General features: G+C 44.6%; 1 protein-coding gene across 1 annotated transcript in view; it reads left to right on the top strand.

Annotated features, from left to right (window-relative positions):
- NT5E (5'-nucleotidase ecto) overlaps positions 1-10,254 on the top strand; it is a 47,110-nt gene extending 36,856 nt beyond the window's left edge. The window contains exons 4-9 of the mRNA XM_028108066.2: positions 1,054-1,251; positions 2,573-2,727; positions 4,143-4,248; positions 5,088-5,237; positions 6,855-7,055; positions 9,842-10,254. Of these exons, the coding sequence (XP_027963867.1) occupies positions 1,054-1,251; positions 2,573-2,727; positions 4,143-4,248; positions 5,088-5,237; positions 6,855-7,055; positions 9,842-10,005 (974 nt within the window). The 3' untranslated portion in view covers positions 10,006-10,254. The remainder of the gene's footprint in view (positions 1-1,053; positions 1,252-2,572; positions 2,728-4,142; positions 4,249-5,087; positions 5,238-6,854; positions 7,056-9,841) is intronic.
- Positions 10,255-12,300: the final 2,046 nt, after the last annotated feature.

Here is a 12,300-nt window from a genome sequence, read left to right as displayed (position 1 = left end):
TAGCTAACATGTGCTGAAGATTCCTGGGCCCTCTGTAAACATCTAATAGGAAGGACTGGTCCAGGGTGTGGTGGGTGGGGGGCTGATAGAAACAGTAGTGGGTTCAAGGGTATCCGTTCTATAGTCTGATTCAGAACAGCCAAACCAGGTTCTTATCTCTGTGGTAAGGTGTTTCTGAAGGAGGGTCGCAGGTACAGACCTGAAACATGCCAAGAGATGAGGGGCCAGGGCCCATGCTCCATGCAGCCGGGCTCCCTCCCCACCCGCGAGCAAGCGCACATCCAGGAGGCAGTGGTGGGGTGAGCCCTTCAGCCTCTGGGTGAGGCATTAGCTCCCAGGCCGTCCCCTGGGGACCCTCTGACACAGAAGGCAGCAGAACCTGGCCGATGTGAGGTCTGGCTGGGTGAGGAGTGTGCATGCTAGTTGACTACCAGTCAACGCAGCTCTTCTGAAAGGCACCTAAAGGGACGCAGATTTTAGCAGCAAAACCTGAGGACAGGCTTTGTCACTTCTGCCCATCTTCCATTAAGGATTCCGAGCTCTAGATCATGTGTCTAGGATTTCTAGAGCTTGCCATCCCCTCATAAGGGAAAGAAATATGCATTTATTTCCTACTCTGTGCCAGGCACTATGCTAGGAAGTTTAGACATTTAATCCTCTCAACAGCCCTGTGAAATCAGAATTGTTATTTCACCCATTTTACAGGTGAGGAAACAAATGCAGGGAAATGAAGTGGCTTGGCTAGTCTACCCGGCTCCTGGGAATGGAGCTTGGATCAGGATGGAGGTAGGAAAGTCTGGGCAGTACTGCCTCTTTGTGTCCCCCGCTGCTCCAGGCACCGGACCATGGACCTGGGAAGAGCTTCTTGCTGAGGTGAAAGTGGAAGGATTCATTTACCACAGGGCCTTTGGAAACAGGGAGAGATGCGCAAGGATGGCTCTAAAAGACCAGCTGTGGAGGGCAGCAGCTAGCTCAGCCATTCAGAAGGCCTTGTCCTCTGCAGCCAGCTGTGTGCAAGGGCGGACGTGATCAGCTTTGGCTCTTCTATTTTAGGCACTCCGCCTTCCAGAGAGGTGCCGGCTGGGAAGTACCCGTTCATAGTCACGTCTGATGATGGGCGGAAGGTTCCTGTGGTCCAGGCCTATGCTTTTGGCAAATACCTAGGCTGTTTGAAGGTTGAGTTTGATGAGAAAGGAAACGTCATCGCTTCACATGGAAACCCCATTCTTCTCAACAGCAGCATTCTCGAAGGTACGTGAAACTCAAGAGAGGGTTCCACCAATCCGAAAATTAGATGGCTGGACTTGCTGGGTTGTTAATGTTTCAGGACAAGACTGTAATACCCTTGAAGAATTCAGTTCTCCCTTAAGTTTGCCCTCTTCATGGACAAGAGGATTGAAAACACACCCAGATGCCCCAAATCCCATTTGCTTCCCCAAGTCCTCTCAGCATCAGACACGGTGTCACTGCTTCTTGTGCCTTTTCAAGCTTCAGCCAGGTATGGGAAAGCCGCTCTCAGCTCGTGTCCAGAGGAGAGCTGCTCACTGAAGCAAAGGGGGTCACACTGAGTGGAGCAGGTCTCCAGCCCCAGCCCCACCACCAGGAGCAGCATGCCTATGGCAAGTTCCTTTCTTTATCAGATGAGGGAGGGTCTTTCTTTCTTCTTTGTCTGGGACTCAGAGCAAAGTACATATTACGTCACCCATTTGCACGTAGGATACATGACCACACTCCTCTGCTCCTCTCACCTGCCTTCTACTGCTTTCCGTGATCGGATCAGGGAAGGATGGGCAGTGGGGTGCCTTGCAGAGCCAGCGGTCACAACGCAGACCTCTCAGTAGCCAGAGGGAGAGGCCGGGACCACAAAGACCTCAGCAGGCCCTTTATACCTGCACTGAACGAGTCTCATCACCCCCCGCCTCCACCAGTAGTGCTAGCCCAGGTGGGCCCACAGGTGCTCATTCAGCTGTGATGAGTTGATGTTAGGCTATTCAGTGCATCTGGAGCACCTGGCTAGCTCACTTGGCTGAGCATCTGACTCTTGGTTTCGGCTCAGGTCATGATCCCACAGTCCTGAGGTTGAGCCCCACACTGAGCCCTGAGTGGGGCTCTGTGCTCAGCGGGGAGTCTGCTTGAGATACTCCCCCACCCTTCCCCCCACCACTTCCCAAGTTGGCAATTTCAGAGGCAGAGAGACAGCAGCCTGAAATGGCAGAATCCATTTCACTCTTTTCTTTTACAAAACAGATGTTTAGTTACAAGAAATAAGTAATGCGTGCATGTACTTGCTCTCTCTCTCCCTCCCTCCCTAAAATAAATAAATAAATAAATCTTTCTTTAAAAAAAAAAAAGGATACTCAGTGCATCTTTAAATTAAGACCCATTCCTGGTCTTATTACCAAGAAACAATTTTCTGAGGAAATTTCACAAACTAAAATGTTGAAAAATTATGATAAAGAAATGTATGGTCATAACAGGTAAGCTAAATGATCTTTGATTCCTTCTCCAAAATGTAGGCCATGTGAGTCCTGCCTTAACTATAGGCTGATTTTTCTTCTTTGCATGCTTCCAGATCCAAGCATAAAAGCAGACATTAACAAATGGAGGATAAAATTAGATAATTATTCTACTCAGGAATTGGGGAAAACAGTTGTCTATCTGGATGGCTCCACTCAATCATGCCGCTTTAAGGAATGCAACATGGGCAACCTGATTTGTGATGCTATGGTGAGTGGTCCCCTGGAGTGTGGGCCCTGTGCCTAGGGACGGAGGAGGGAGCGGGGAAGGATGCAAGGAGGGACAACCTGATAATTACGGAATTGAGGATTTTTTAAAAATTAGTGCCCAAACTAAAGCTTGAGGTGGATTCATACTGAGTACCTTGGGAAGATACCTGATCTAGACCAGCTGACCATCACTTTATTGCTTTACGAGTACTGAAGCCTTTATTGGAAGTTGTTCATTTTGGATGTTGCTTTCCTTTTGTAAGATGGTCTCAATACACAAAAGTTCGCTACCCTGAAGATGCAGACACAGTAGGTAAGACACATCTGCTTGGGCCTAACTTGGCCAGCGTGTCTCCCTGATCTGTCCTCTTGGCTCCAGAGAACCAGGCCTTGTGTCACTAGGAGCCTCCTTCAGAAGCAGAGAATGACAACATGCAATTATATAATAAGTCCTGTGGCTGAACATATCATGCATGAAAACACCCCCTCTAACTCGCTGCAGGCAGACTGGCTGTGGCAGCCCCTTGGGGGCTATGCTGAGCCAGGGTCCCCAGGTCAGACTCAGCACTCCCACCGAAGCCTGCACGCAGGGGGCGGACTCTTGTGCCTGGCGCGGTGCCTGGCATGGTGCCTGGCATATACACACTCAGTAACTGACTGCCAAGGAAATAACAGTGTTCACACTTTGCAAGGTGAGACCAGTGTGGGCTCCCCAGCACTAGGCAATCATGCAGAAGAAGTAGCTAAAGAGAAGTCAGTGTGGGAAGGCTTAGAGAAAGGTCTGGAAGGAAACAAGCTGTTAGCAGTGCTTACCACTCTGTTAAGAGGCAGACGCAAGTATGAGAAAACTTTGGCTTTTGCACATTTTTTTTTTCAAATCAGAATGTATTCATCTTATTTCTTGTAACTAAACAATCTGTTTTGTAAAAGAAAAGAGTGAAATGGATTCTGCCATTTCAGGCTGCTGTCTCTCTGCCTCTGAAATTGCCAACTTGGGAATTGGCTGGGGACCTGACATGGGGTCCAGGGATCATGTTGATAGGAGGTCCTGCCTTCAGGAGCAAGTGCAGGGCCTGCAGGAGGCAGGGGTGGGGGGTACAGCATGGCAGGCCAGTCTGCATGAGGCCCTGTCCTAACACAAGAGCCAGTCTTGCTGAGGCCCACTGGCCTGCAAGGACAGGGGTCTTAGGAAAGTGGGCTCGGAGCTACTTGCTTCTAAAAGTCTGACATGGGACTTGTCTTATTTTTGCTTCTCAGAGCATAAAACTAGTTCTAATTATACTTGAGAAGTCTCTGGGAATGCAGGAGCAGGGAAGAAGCAGCTTTATTTCCCTGGTGGAGCAAACCAGATTCCTAGAACTGATCCTAAGGAGGAAGATCTAGAATAGCTAATGTAAATTCATGCTACCGTTGCAGATTAACAACAATATTAGACACCCGGATGAAGTGTCCTGGAACCATGTGTCCATGTGCATTTTAAATGGAGGTGCCATTCGGTCGCCCATTGACAAAAGGAACAACGGTAAGCTTCCCGGGCTCAGGGCCATTAACCCAGCGTGTTCTGTCTCTGGCCACGCCCACGGGGACCCTCGGCTCATCTCTGCTGTCAGCCACGTACCACAGTGTCAGTCTCTTCAGTTCGGGTCCACTGCTACTCAAGTCAGTGCCTAACCAGAAGGACACACACATGCTTGTGTGTTCTCGTATGTATTCACATGCTGAGGTAGCAGCTGGGGTTAATGGAACCCAGTCTTGATCTAAGCTTCTGACTCACAAAGCTAAATACTAATTATTGCTGACCAATTCAAAATACCGACAGTCTCTTCCTTGATATCAGGAAAGAGAAGGGGCAAATTGCCAGTCTTCTGTACTGGATTAAATGTTTTTAGTGCAATTACAGATAGCCAAGATAATCATATGGGAAAACAAACCAACTAGACAGATATTCGGGACACTCTTGCAATCGTCCCTCACATGCTATCAAAACCAGGTAGTCTCCGTGTGAAGCCCCAAGCTCGGCTCATTGTCAGACAGGGACAGGGGCAGGGACGGACGCATTGCCTGTCTGGAGGAACGGAGCAACACTTAACGCCCACTGAAGATCCAGCCGCAAGCCGAGGATCCAGGGCAGAGCACCGGTGACTTTGGAGCCACCGATGTCTAAGCTCCTGCCCTCTTGCCCAGGGGAAGAGAGCACGGCCAGAGGCCTCTTGAATCTGCTCCCTCCCTGTCAGGAACCTGACACAGCTGGCGTTGTCCTGAGAGCGTTCCTCATCCCCACCAGGCTTAACGGAAACTGGGCTTGGGATGAGCTTATTCTCCAGCTGTTTTTCTTCTTGCCTCATCTACAACTACCCTCAGGCACAATTACCTGGGAGAACCTGGCTGCTGTGTTACCCTTTGGGGAAACCTTTGACCTGATCCAGTTAAAAGGCTCGACGCTGAAGAAGGCCTTTGAGCACAGTGTGCACCGCTATGGCCAATCTACTGGAGAGTTCCTGCAGGTGGGCGGTAAGTCACCCTTCAGCGTGAGCCAGGAGGTCCTGCCGGTTGCCTTAGCTCCCCCCACACAGGACCACCATGGCCAGATTTGTTTCGGTCTTCCCCCACGCAACAAGAATGCGTGGTCTTTCAGTGGCCGTGGACTCCCAGACTACTGAGATTAGGTCAGGGTCAAAGCCCGAGGCCCTGGCAGTGAGCAGTATTTGCTCCCTCTGAGTTGGACATCAGATGGACCCTCTACAGGAACTGGCCCTCCAAATTTTAAGCAGGTCAGCTGCCTTGAGGTCTAGTTTTGTTTCTTTTTAAAGATTTTATTTATTTATTTACTTATTTGACAGAGAGAGGCAGTGAGAGAGGGAACACAAGCAGGGGGCGTGGGAGAGGGAGAAGCAGGCTTCCCACCAAGCAGGGAGCCCGATGCGGGGCTCGATCCCAGGACCCTGGGATCATGACCTGAGCCGAAGGCAGACGCTTAACGACTGAGCCACCCAGGCGCCCCTGAGATCTAGTTTCTGTTAAAATCTTAGTTGTTTAGACATTCACTGTTCTTTGCTAAAAACAAAACAAACAAACAAAAAAACAAAAACACAGCCCTTCTCTGTTCTATTCATAATTGCCTGGAACCATGCAGAGATTCAGAGGAATGCAGAGTCCAATCCGTTTTAACAGGGATGATTTCTGGGAGGGGAAGCCACCTACGTAGACACATTGGGACACCTGGTTCTGGTTCCACTGTGACCTGGGGCAGATTTTCAACCTCTCTGAATGCAGTGAGAAAATGTGCCCTGCTCATCTCACAGATCACAGTGAAAGTGGAATTGAAACAAATGCTTCCCAAATTGACAAGGACTTCTGAAACACTTTGGTCAATAATGATTTCCACAGTTCAATGAGTTATTTTTTAAAATAATATTAATAGCTTTATTAACTTTGTGACACCATATTTTGGCCTCTTTTTTTTTTTAACTATAGATGGTAGGCCTCACTTGATGGTGTGATTGCTTTGTCATGTCCTCCCTCTGTAGAACCCCCCATTCTTGGGATTGAGGGGTTGCAGAGGGTGCTGGAGGCCCACCTGCTCCCTGTCAGGTACCCCAAACATTCAGCATTTTTCCAGGAGAGAGCTGGGGGGCAGCAGGATTTTGATGCTCCAGCACAGTGCTGGGTAGTTACCTGTTTTGTGAAAGTCATCCAAGCCCAAATTATTACCATTTAGTAAGTCTTCAAAAAAAATTTTTTTGTTTTTGGAGTCTTCAAAATTCTAACAAATGTTATGCACCTCTCATCTGTTTCTCATTTTCCAAAGCCATTGAACCAAGTTGCTGACCAATTCATTTAGGATTTTAAAAAGATGTGATTTCTCCCTGCATTGCTAACCCTGGCCCATTGTGAGCCAGAGCCAGTTTCCCTCCCAGTGGGTCTTAGACCTCCCGGGACTTGAGTATAAACCTAACCAAATGCTGCAGTGTCCTTTCAACTCCCCCGCTGAAACTTCACTCAAGCTCACACCCCATGAAAACCAAGCCCAATGCCCTAATTCCAGATTTTGGCCAAAATCTCTTTCTTAGCAATCTCTTTCTTAGATCGCTTGGATCCAGTGAGAAAACAGACTCATTTCTTTTCTAGGAATTCAAGTGGTGTATGATCTTTCCCGAAAACCTGGGAACAGAGTGGTCAAATTAGATGTTCTTTGTACCCAATGTCAAGTGCCGAGTTATGAGCCTCTCCAAATGGATAAGACATATAAGGTAGTCCTCCCAAGCTTCCTCGCCAATGGTGGAGATGGATTCCAGATGATAAAAGATGAAGCATTAAGACACGACTCTGGTAAGCACAAGTGTCTCTCCCTCTCCCTACTCCAAAAGTACTTATAGACAACAGTACTGGTCCAAGGAGGGGAGTTACTCAGCATGCCAGGACTGCAAAGCCAGGACCAGATCCTGCCCCTCTGTTGCCAACTCCCTCCAGCTTTGTTGGAAAACAGCAACACAGCAACTGGGGAGGATGTGCCCTGCCCCTCCCCAGCACACAGACCACCCATCTAAGCCCAAAGTGTTTTAAAACTCTTTTAAGTACATATAAACAGCTATCCAAATTGTGAAATGTAAATGAGTTTTACACTTACAGGAAAACCTATTTCTAGAACTTTAGATTGGATCTGGAAAATCCTGTAAACTTTTTTGAAGCATTTAGAGTGAATAGGACAAGTAGAAGTGGATGGGACATGCTCCCCCCCCGTTTTCAGGAGTGGGTCAGTGGAGCAAATTGTAAGAACTATATTTAACCTCAGTCAGTATTTTTCACAGCATTTAGGGTCATTTTACCCCAGCCTCACTTTTAAAAATCAGTTCTAAGAACCACTTCATGTGGAAGTCCACTGATGGGAGATACCTGGGAGATCTGAGTCCCACAGAGGCCCGGAGGATGCCACCAGCACAGGGCCATTAAAAAAAACTTAAAAAAAAGAACCACTTCACATGCATAAAGTCCACTGACAGAAGATACTACCCCTTCCTCTTCTCCAGGGCAGGAGCCAGTGTGCTTACAAGACACGTGCAAAGCTTCTCTACATTTCCAGGAAGGAGCTCAGCTAGGTTCCTCCTCAGCTCTACCCGTGGTGGGCCTGCTATTTTAACTGCTTGTTCCAAGGAGGGTGGCGAGCAGAGCCAGGGCAAAGGAGGCAGCCCTTCCTGCCAGGAAAGGCACTGGCTACTTCTGTCCATTCCATAATAGAAGATGGAAGGGCAGGCTTAAAAAGCTTTCCTCTTGAGTCCCACATGAGACAGAGGCTGGTGGCTGTGCATCACCCAAGCCCAGACCTATAGGTGTTGGAGAGAAGGAACTCATATAGAAGATTGAGGAAGCCTTGGCCCTAAGGGTTCTCAACCCCAGCTATACACCAGAATCACTTGGGGAGCATTTTAAATTAAATACCAGTATCTTGGCCCCAACTTTGAAGAGATTCTAATTTAATTGGGTTGGGGCAAAAGTCTCTTCCAGTGAGTCTAATGCAGGACTGAGAACTATAGCAGAGAGTTCTTTTGTAAATATTAGTGATAAATTTTTTTATTGAGGTATAATTGACATATAACATTATATTAGTGTTAGACATATAACATAATGATTCAATATATGTAGATATTGTGAGATGATCGATACAATGTCTAGTTAACATCATACAGTTACAAAAATTTTCTTGTGATGGGGACTTTTAAGATCTGCTCTCATAGCAACTTTCTAATATGCACAGTATTAACTCTAGTCACCATGCTGTACACTATATCCTTACGACTGGAACCCTGGACTTTTGATCCCCTTCACCCATCTTGCCCACCCCCCCCATCACTTCTGGCAACCACCAGTCTGTTCTTTGTATCTACAAGCTTGGTGTTTAATTCCATGTATAAGTGAGATCATATGGTATTGTCTTTCTCTGACTTATCTCACTTAGCATAATGCCCTCAAGGTCCATCCATGTTATTGCAAAAGACAAGATTTCCTTTTTTATGGCCGAATAGTATTCCATTGTGCATGCATTCCTGTGTGTGTATGTTTATCACATTTTATCCATTCATCCACCAATGGACACTTTTTTCCACATCTTGGCTATTGTAAATAATGCTGCATTGAACACAGGGGTGCATATTTCTTTTTGAATTGGTGTTTTTGTTTTTTTTTTTTTCAAATACTCAAAGTGGAATTGCTGGGTCATACAGTGCTTCTATTTTTGATGTTTTGAGGAACCTCCACACTGTTTTCCACAGTGGCTGCACCAGTTTACATTCCCACCAAGAGTGCAAGAGGGTTCCCCTTTCTCCATATCCTTGCCAACCCTTGTTACTTCTTGCCTTTTTTGATAATAGCCATTCTAACCGGTGAGGTGGTATCATTGTGGTTTTGATTTGCATTTCTATGATGAGGGATCTTGAGCATCTTTTCATGTTGTCTGTTGGCCATCCATATGTCTTCTTTGGAAAAATGTCTATTCAGATCCTCTGCCCATTTTTTAATCAGATTTTTGTTTTGTTTTACTTTTGAGTTGTAGTTCTTTGTGTATTTTGGGTGTTAACCCCCCATCAGATATAGGATTTGTCAAGTGGTATTAAAACAAAATTTTTGTCAGGTGCATATGAGTTTGTTGTAGTTACAGGCAATTGCTGTTTATCAGGCCTCCTCTCTTTTGGAAATGATGTCTCCATTGTCTCAATGTCAATATGCTAAAATGATTTCTGACCAGGCAAGCAGAAGAAAGCCACTTTTATGTCTCAACTAATTGTTCTCGACCAGTTCCCTAATGCCCTTGTTTTGGAATGGTTCAAAAGCAATAATGTCAATCGCTTTCTTGAGTCATCTCAGAGTAGACTGAGTTATCTAATTATCTAGTAGTGAACAATGGGCACATTTGACATCTGGGACATGAAAAAGCAATCACATTCTTTGCACATTTGATTACCACTCTTCTTTTGTGACATTTTATCCCTGCTTATGAAAGAAGTATCTTCCCTCTTATAATTACAGAGGACTTAAGAGAAATACATTGGTTTTTCCTGCTTCTTACTCTTAATTGATAATTACTTACTCTGTAACTAAAATAATGTATATATATTTTCTAGGGGACCAAGATATCAGTGTGGTTTCTGGATACATCTTAAAAATGAAAGTAGTTTATCCAGCGGTGGAAGGTCGGATCAAGTTTTCTGCAGGAAGTCATCGTCATGGAAGCTTTTCTCTAATATTTCTTTCATTTTTGGCAGTGATCATTGTTTTATACCAATAGCCAAAAATTCTTCTTCCCATTAATGTGTGGAACTGCATTTTTTTTCCAAGTGAGATTCAAGTCTGCCTTTTAGGAAATGGCTTGGTGATGGCAAAGACCATCTTTGCAGGCCCCTAGAAGTTGAGCTTAGAAGACTGTTGAATGAAGACACTGACATCATCACACAGGGCCAGCAAGTTAATGAATACACAGGAAAAAAAAAATGAAAATGAGCCCTCTGACAGGAAGGCCAACCATCTTTAGTTTACATGTGCAAATTTTAATAAAATTTTATTAACAATTTTAAACCATAGAAATTATTCTCTTTTATATCCACTTTAATCTACCAGACAACTATGTTTACATTTTATCATTTACAAGGGAGTTTTAAGCACATTATCTTATTTGATGCCTGTAACTTTGGTGGACAAGGCAGGAATTTCCTGTTTGACAGATGGGAAACTGAAGCTCAGCAAGAGCAGACTTGTTCAAAGCCATACAGCTGAAAGTGATAGATCTGAGACCTGCACCCAGGTTTTCTGACCTCAAGTCCAGCACTCTTTCAACTACATCCAGTTACTGTTCGGAATGATACTTAATGGCTTCCTCTCTTCATAACTATCAATAGCATCAAGCTCCTGGATGATAAGTATCTGCTTTATTTCAGGTCTCTATTTTTCCTTTTTAGATCCTGTTGTTATAGTGAATTTAATGGACCAACACAGGGTAGCATTCTCTCTTGTACCACCCATGTGCCTTTAATGAGTCAGGAAACAGTGCAGCAGGTGATGGGAAAGGTAAAAAACAGTCCAGGGTCAGGAAGAAAGGGAAGGGAAGAACAGGACCCCCAGGATGTATTTACATTACAGAAGAAAAAGAGCTAAAGGGCACTCAGATACGTTAAGGAGGTATTTGTTAAGGAGTAGCAGCATAGTGCCTGACATGTGGTATTAGCTGTTAATAATTTTATGGGATTCCATCAATTCTGCCTCTGTGCTCTTTCCTTCCTTCTTTCTAATATAAAGGTATCATTAAAGAGCCTTCTAAGAGAAGATGTAATCCTAAACCTGCACCTGTCCCTCCCCAGCAAGATGCCAGCACTGTACTCTAGTCACACTACACACACACACACACACACACACACTCTCTCTCTCTCTCTCTCTCCCTCCCCACCCCCACCCCAGTCACGGAAAATCCAGAGGGAAGATGAGACAAGGATTGATCTTTAAAAGTGGTATTATATAAGGATCATTCTCAAATATAGATATGAGAACTCCTGCCTGGGAGTGAGTCCCTCTGAGTGGAAGCTCAAGAAACACCCAGACCGATGAAATGATTTATGCCCAAAAGAACAAATACTTGCTTAAGGTGGTCATGAGGCCATGCGAGCCTGCTCAGCACTGCATAAATTATTCAACGAGAAATGGGAGCCTTCATCTTAAAAAATGGTGAGCAAATAGCAGTAGAGGTTTGGAGAAGCAGTGTGTGTTTCTTAATGTTTAAAAATATTAAGTACACGTGATACAAAAATATACTTTTAAACTCTACAACTTCTTTAAAAAGACTACCACAGTAAACTAATGCCCTCAGTTTTGTGCATATACAGATTAGCTATAAATAAATGTCGGTTAGATTGTGAGAGGAAAATTAGAGAAAGGTGCATTTGGAGTATATTTTTTATGCTTGGCCAGTAAAATAGAATAAATTCTATTGGACACAAATTTTTAAAAAACATTTTTGTAAGTTTTCTAACTATATGTGCGTGTATCGTGCGGTGGTTTAAGAAATGACCTCAGACACTTTGCAATTGTAGATTGAATTGTGCAATTCAGTTGTACAGTAAAACTGAAGATATGCTCCTTGTCTTTGGCAGTTATTTCTTTTCTCAAGCAAACACTATAATCTGAGACGATATGACTGAAGGAAAACTTTGACAGCTTATCACTGGTATCATTTCCCTTGATCGTAAGTCCCTTGCCATCTGATAACCCTCCCTATCCCTTCTCAACCAAAAAATGAGAAAAATGCACACAATTTTTAGGTAAGAGAACACAGTAAATAAAGGATATTTTAAGTAATACTATTACATTTTCTGGTTTTCATGTACAGAATCTAATGTAGAAACTGTTTTGAGGTCTGTAGTTGTTTACTAAAAATAAAAATGATCAAGCTAGATAATGTTGGGAATTTTAATTTATCTGAACTGGTTATACATCTAAGAATCTTCAAGCATACTGATAACACAATAAACCAATTGTTATACATTGATCAATTGAATACATTAAATCCATTTGATGGCAGAGCTGCCTTCAGCTG

The sequence above is a fragment of the Eumetopias jubatus genome, unplaced genomic scaffold (genome assembly GCF_037043125.1).
Source record: "Eumetopias jubatus isolate StellerSeaLion01/CBP00866 unplaced genomic scaffold, mEumJub1_p1.0 scaffold_6, whole genome shotgun sequence".
Classification (NCBI taxonomy): Eukaryota; Metazoa; Chordata; class Mammalia; order Carnivora; family Otariidae; genus Eumetopias; species Eumetopias jubatus.
Note: the sequence above shows the minus strand (reverse complement) of the source record. Positions and strands in the feature narration are given on the sequence as shown.